The sequence below is a fragment of the Marmota marmota genome, unplaced genomic scaffold, assembly GCF_001458135.2.
Source record: "Marmota marmota marmota unplaced genomic scaffold, marMar, whole genome shotgun sequence".
Taxonomy (NCBI): domain Eukaryota; kingdom Metazoa; phylum Chordata; class Mammalia; order Rodentia; family Sciuridae; genus Marmota; species Marmota marmota.
The window spans coordinates 44,953,365-44,960,714 of NW_026000174.1; the positions used below are offsets into that span (position 1 = coordinate 44,953,365).

Here is a 7,350-nt window from a genome sequence, read left to right on the forward strand (position 1 = left end):
AGAGGCAGCCGCTCTTTTTAGCTTCAACTCTGCATTTGGAAAAAGTTTTCCAACTTGCTGAGCACAAGCTAGGAATGAAAGTCTTGTTTTGCACCCATTGTTCCACATTTATTCTAGTAGTTTATGGAGTTCGGGCTCTGGTCTTTTCGCCTAGGAGCCTTTGAGTTCCGTCTGGGCCCCCCTTCAGCCAAAAGTACAAAACTCTTCCCCTGGACTGTGACAGCTTGATGGAAATCCCCCTGCCCTCCACTTCCTCTCCAGGAGCTGGTGTTGCTGGTGGTAAAGCCATGAACTTGGAGGGAGAAGCACAATTACCAGCTGTGACATCACCAACTGAGTTTCTGGATTGACCTCAACTCTGACCTAAGAGGAGGAAACTAAAGGTCAAAGTCTCTTCCGTTGCAGGCATCTCCTTTGGCAGTGCCAGCACTGAAAACCAAAGCGAGGAATGTTAAGGTGAGCTGCACTGGGTAAGCAAGTGTCTTCAAAATCGCCTATTGTGTTGATTTCTCTCCTTAGAAGCTGGACTAATGAAAACCAAGCTGTTTCTTCTCCCCCAGTGGTTAGCAGCTTGAACTCTCTGGAGCATGCCAGGGTTCAAATTCCAGTTTTGTCAATATCTGTGATCTTGGGCAGATTACTCAACTGCTGAGTATCCTGGTTTCCCTATCTGTGAAATACCTACTTACTGGAAAGTCAAACCATGTTTGTTCCTTTGTTGTTGTTGTTGTTGTTTTTTGGTACCTCAGATTAACTCAGGGGCACTCCACCACTGAGCCACATCCCCAGCCCTTTTTTGTATTTTTATTTAGAGACAGAGTCTCACTGAGTTGCTTAGGGCCTTGCTAAATTGCTGAGGCTGGCTTTGAACTTGCAATCCTCCTGCCTCAGACGTCCAAGCTGCTGGGATTACAGGCGTGCGCCACCGTGCCCACCTTGCTCCATTCTTACACCACAATCAACACAGAAGTCTTCTCTCAAAAAGTGTGGGAATTCCTCCTCAACAGCAATTCTGCAATAACAGACACCAGCTGGGTATCCTCTAAGTTAACTCAAGTCTGACACTATGTGAGAGTGTCAAATCTCATGGGTTGAGGGTGCAGTACCCCCTGCATTGTTTCACTGTGCTTCTGATCATCTGGCTATAAATTGGGGTTCATAAAACCCCTTCCTCAGGTTTGACTAATTTGCTTGAGTGGCTCACAAAAACTCAGGGAAACACATTTGCAAGTATATTATAAAGTTATTACAAAGGATACAGATGAAGACATGCATAAGGCAAAATATGGGAGAGAGAGTCCCACCCTCTGGCAACCTCCACTTGTTCAACTACCCAAAACTCTCCAACCATGTCCTTTTGAGTTTTTATTTAGACTTCATTACACAGGCATATTCATTAAATCCTGGGCCATTGGTGATCAACTTAACCTTCGGCCTCTCTCCCTTTCCCACCAGTTTAGGAGATGAGGCTGAAAGTTCCAATATTCTAAAGTCCTGCTTTGGTCTTTTTGGTGACCAGTCCCCACCCAGAAGCTACTGGGTCAACCCAACTCATTAGCATACAAAAAGGCACTACTGCTTTGGGATCCAAGAATTTTAGGAGTTGTTTGCCAGGAAATGGGGATGAAGATTAAATATATATTTCACAAGCTCACACTAGCATATAAAAGGAGTTAATATAGAAAGTGCTATGGACAATGACCGACACGTTAAATGTTATTTTAAATTTCAGCTATTATGAGTACGTTAAATTAAATTTGATTTTGGCTCCCTTTATCCCCTTCCAATAAGAGCGCAAGGATGTCTAACCAGAGCACCATTCTAAATAATTCATGGTGTCAACTCCTGAAATTGGAGTCTGAGAGGCATTTGCTGTTGAATGCCTGTCACACCCTAACCTTACCGGGGAGAAGGTCAAGTACTTTGCTTCTATCCTTTGCACTGAAGCCATGTCATCCTTCAGAGAAATGCAACTACCCAGTGGTTCCTTTTCTGGATCTGACACCATGCATTTGCCCATGCCCCCACCCCTTCATCATAATGTGGTTTATTGAGTGGGTCATTGTTCTTTTGGGGAAAGCCCAGAAAGTTGTGCTTTTGATTCAGCATGGGGTTTCAATCACCCACTCACCTGGTTAATGACAGCTTGGGCAAAGCCCTGGGAGCCAGCTTGTGCTTCCCTTTCTGGGAAGGGGTTTCAGGAATCACCAGATTCCATAACCCTGTGGTGCAAAGTGTTAAGAATCAGCCACTCCCCCTCCATCTCCCATGAGAGGCCCTGATTCTGGGTATCCTTTAACCCAGCCAAGACTAAGGTTCAGTAGGAGCTCCTGGCTCCTACTGCCCATTCCACTAGGCAAGACTTGGGTCTTGGAGTTTGGACCTTTTGGCAGCTGCTATTGGCCTGAAGAAAACCAGAGATAAAACAGTCTATCTGTCCAGTTGTTCAGGAAAAGCAACAACTAGAAAATCAGCCACGAAGGGCAAACAGCGGCAGGCCAGCAAGCTTAACTTCAAGAAAGGTTCAGGAATGGCTTGGTCCAGAGACTCAATCTCACCTAAACAGCGAACGTACCATAGAAAGTCACAATGCCACACAGAACATGAAGGAGCCGATTGGCCATGATTTTATCCTCCAAAAGTCAGACACCTATGACAATCTCTGACAAGAGATTTTTAATGAACTCCTCCACCCTCAGACCAAACGCTTTTCCCGGGAGTCCTGGCACACGTCTTAAGAAATTCAGTCCCTGAGTAGCCCACCCCAAATGTGGGTCCAGGCTGGCACACTTACCATTGGCGTTCTTGCCGCAGATGAGATGCTCATAGGGCTGCAAGACACCCCAGAGCTCAGCGTCGTTGTTGATGACCATTTCCAAGGCTTCAGCGGACACCTCCCCGCCACCTGCCCCACCGCCTTCGGGGCTCTGGCTGGCCAGCACCCTAGCCCGAATCTCCTCCACCAGATTCTCCATGCACGCGGTAAGCGAGATGGCCGCGTACTCGTGAATGCGCACAGAGATGCGAGTATCCACCATCCAGCGGAAGAAGCGGCCCACGGAGAAGGTGAGGCCGCAGCGCGCCGACTTGCCCCGGCGCAGCCCGTCGCCGGCGCTCATGCTGTATAGGGACAGTGCCTTGACCGCGGCCAGCGCACAGCTTTCGGCCAGCGCCCAGCTGTGCACCAGGCGCACAGCGCTCTGAACCTCGAAGCGGGTGCACTTGGCGTGAAGAACGCTCAGGCGTTGTGCCTCCCTGGCCACTCGGATGAGAGCCCGGCGGAGCAGCCCGGCCAGGCGCCTCACCGCCTCGGCGGAAAACGCCGGCAGCCGCCGGCCTCCGGCGCCTTTGCGAAGCACCCGGGCCACGTCTCCTTCGGTCCAGGGGAACTCCTCCAGTTCTGGGAGCCGCGGGCACCGCGAGAAGAGGTCGGCCACTTCTGGATCCTCGGGCAGCACCGTGTTCACCGTGTCCCAGCTGTTGTGGCGGCTGTTCATAGAGCCGGAATAGCACCACCAGGCCGCCCCGCGGTGCTGCTGCGCGGAAGAGTTGAGCGCCTGAGAGTTGGACTTGGAGGACGAAAGGCTGAGAGAGCGGCACGAGTCCCCGGCCCCATACCCGGAGTCCAAGGTCAAGTCCTCCAGCGTCTTCAGTGTGGAGCTATACGTCCCGGCCATGGGGGAGCCTGCCGCGGGCGGCCTCGCCAAGCGAGGGGCGCTCACAACTCCATGCCCCCTTCCCCAAGTGGGCAGAAATAAGCTCTAGGCTCTCCGAGGCGCCCTCCTTCCTCTCTGCGCCGCGGGGCTCGGTAGCCGCATCGCCCGCCCGGCCGCAGCGGGAAGGTGGGAGAGATTCGCGGAGAGCTGGAGCCCCAAGCGCCCGGCGTCCGGACCTGAAGCTGTCACTTGGAATGGCTCCTCCTCGGCACTCTCCCTTGCCCACTTCAACTCTCCGCAAGCCGAACGTCTGTCTTCCACAGAGACGAAATCCCTAAAGAAGCGGGCGGCGACAACGTCGGCAAAAGGAGGAGGTGGCTCAGGGCGCAGCGTTAGCCCGGGACCAGCCGGCGAGAAAGCGCTTGACAAACTTCTGCGCTGCGCCGGACGCCAGCACAGCTGGGTACCCGGCTGCGGCCCGCATGCAAATAAGCCCAGGGCGTTCACCAATCAGGAACCGCAACGAGAGGGAGCAACAAATAACATCGGAGATGGGCGGACACTATGCAGATTTCACTCCGCCTCGGGTGAAACCCCGCGGCGGCGGAGGCGGGGCTGAAGGCCGAGGGTCGCCAGAAGCCTCTAGGATGGCGGTGGAGGAGGGGAAGAAGCGAGCTGGCTGCGAGGTGGGGAGAAGAGACCGGGAAAGGAAGAATCGGAACGTTAGACTCCAGAGCTGACGATTTAAAGAAAAACGTAAAGGAAAAGCCCCTGTGCTCGATCCCTTTCCCGCCATTTAGGCTTTGGGAGTTAGCAGCTCCTTTTCATTCCCTCTGCAGCGAGCGAACGGGGGATGGGGAGTGGGGTGGGGTGGGAGGCGGGATAGGAAAATAGGGAAGGGGATTAAGCCAGGCGCCCCGCCTCTTCCCTAGATTTTCCGCCCAATCCCTCCCCTAGATTTTCCGCCCAGCCCCTCCAGGTTTCTGAGATGAAACACTAGTTGAGTTTGGAGCGGGAAGGGACGCCCCTGCTTCTCCTAAATCCGTCTGGTTTTCGTTACGTTGCCTTTAGGCTCCAACTGGAACAGATTTTTTTTTTTTTTTTTTAACCTGGGATCTGAGGAATCTGATAAACGGAGGAGCTCCAATCGCCTCCACGAATACTTTTCCCCACGCCCTTTTTAGTTTCACACCTAATTTTTCTGAGTATAACTTTGGAGGGACAGTCCTAACATCAGATTCTCAAAAGGATCCACGACTTCCCTGTTAACTCTGTATAATACCACTTGCTCTCAGGTGGATCCGTTTGGTCCAAGGCAGGAAAATACGTGTATAGGGTTATTAGAGGATGCGAAGGTGGGAGAGCGGTCCCTGCACTGGCTTGCGCTCGAGCAAGATGCAGATGTTCAGCTCTTAATGGTGAACCAGTGAGATGCGAAGGTGGGCGAGGCTCGTGCCTCCTTGGGACTCAGTTGACTTGGGGTAAAGCGAGAGGTTGACCTCTAAGAAGCGCCCTGGTAACCCTGGTGTTGGGGCGGGGGTCCAGAAGCGGCTAGAGAGAGCTATTGGTTCCAGCAGAACCACGCCCAGCCCACGCACGTCCCGCTGCCGTCCCCAAACTATTCACACATAACTATTCACACACACGTGCACAAACGTAAATTTGCCCCCTCCAGCGGAACCGCAAAATCAAGGAGGGGATTGTGCTCACGTTTCCTGCAAGTTGCACTCCCCCACTCCTGAATGGCTCCTTTGTGTTGTATTTTACACAGTTTTGACCTTGGGCCGTGAGTTGGATACGAACAAGAAATGTCTGGTTTGTCTTTTTCCTTCTTAAATTAATGGTCCTTTCCTCTGTGAAACTGCCTTTTATTTGGCAGTTTCACTTAATTTTGCCTTTACGCGGGTCTTTATTTATATTTATGCAAGGTCGCCGCCTGATGGTTACAATTGGGAACAGAGTCAAAGTTGGAAGTCATAGGAAAGACACAAGTTGGCATCAAATTAACAGAGGAGAATACGGTCACGTCTTTTGGAAATGAGAGTAGAAATCAAAGTTGGTAATAAGGTTCAACTTGTCAAAAACGCTAAAACAAAATGTATGCAGTTAAAAAATGAGTCAAGAGAAATATAATAAAGGAAATGGCGCCCTCTAATGAGCATCTAGAGGAAATGAGCTTCAAAAAGGGGTTTTCTTTTTTCTTTGTCTATACTCTGCAAAAGTAAAGAAAATTGCTTAACTGTAAATGTACAAGGGGAAATTATCTGGAGTATTTCTCCAGAAAAAAAAGACCATTGGGGTTTATATTAATATATTTAAATTACTTGATGGCTTAAAATGTAAAGATAAGTATGCCTTCAGCGGAACCTTAGGATCCCTTGAATGTTAAATTGCACCCCCAGGATATATATGCAGCAAGTTCAATATGGGGAATACTACCAAATAACTGAGTTTCTTTAATAAATAAATTGCAAATCAGTGAAGATCTGGAGATGAACCCAAACCATAAAAGGGACTTAAACATATTAACCAATTACACAATCTGTGGGTTCTATTTGGAATTTGGAGTTTTCTTTAAAGTCAGTAAACATTTCATATTATGAAACCAATGGAGCGTTTGTTTATTTGAGGTGGTTGGGTTTGAACCCAGAGCCTCCAGCATGCTAGGCAAGCACCCTACCACTGAGTGGCATCCTCAGTCCTTTGAAACCAATATTTGTTTATGAAATCATTGGTACCTTTTTGTTTTGGTCATGGTGGTGTGATTACACTTAGTAAATATTCTTGTCTTTTACAGAAACATACTGATATTAGTGTTTTATAATTTTCTCCATTAAAGGGGGAAGGAAATCCCTATGGAAAAAATCAAGTAAAAGGACTAGAAAGTCATGAAAGACTATAGATCTCTTAACTTCCAATTCCCCCTCCCCCCCAAAGTCTTCTTTTTAACTTGAGGACTGGAGGTGCCAAGTAAACCCAAACTGCATCTGTGTTTATATTTTGGGGTTTTTTTAATTCTTAAGTTTTAGGTGGACACAATATCTTTATTTTACATTTATGTGGCGTTGAGGATCGAACCCAGTGCCTTGTGCATGCTAGGTGAACACTCTACCTCTGAGCCACAACCCAGCCCCTGTGTTTGTATTTTGTGTGATGTGAGAGAAGGAAAAGGAAAAGGAAGGCAGAGATGGGAAAAGATATATCCAACCATCTGAGAAGTGAACCAACTGATTGATTTCAGTGAATTTTTTGTGAGGTTGGCAAGCACAGTAAAATACAAAACCTTGGACCAAAAAAGGAAAGGATGTGTGTGTGTGTGTGTGTGTGTGTGTGTTTAATTAAGGCAACTTGGTGGTGATGTTTTTAAATTTAGGAATGAAAATTATATTAGAAGAAGAGAAAATGTCATCCTTCCTCAGACCTGGACCAGATATAATCCATGAAGGAAAAGAGCTGCTTGTGTAGATGAGCAAGATGAACAGAACATGATAAAACCACTTCTAACATTGGGGAAGTTCCCAGTGGAGTGAACAATTTAAAAATGGAACTGGGATTGCCCAATGAAAAAATCACATAAGGAGGAAGCTTGAAATGAAGTTTAGAAACTTTACCTTAGGAAAGGTCTCCTATTTGGATATACAGTTTTTTACCAAATCAAAACCAACCTGGAATTAGGGGACAAAATACCCTAAAA

General features: G+C 48.4%; 1 protein-coding gene across 3 annotated transcripts in view; it reads right to left on the reverse strand.

Moving 5' to 3' along the window:
* Abtb2 (ankyrin repeat and BTB domain containing 2) overlaps window positions 1-4,119 on the reverse strand; it is a 160,758-nt gene extending 156,639 nt beyond the window's left edge. For 2 of the 3 annotated variants that reach the window (XM_048788569.1, XM_048788570.1), the window contains exon 1: window positions 2,795-4,119. In XM_048788569.1, the coding sequence (XP_048644526.1) occupies window positions 2,795-3,677 (883 nt within the window). In that variant the 5' untranslated portion in view covers window positions 3,678-4,119. The remainder of the gene's footprint in view (window positions 1-2,794) is intronic. The other variant, XM_015477760.2, reaches the window with a different exon arrangement.
* Between the last annotated feature and the right edge of the window lie 3,231 nt (window positions 4,120-7,350).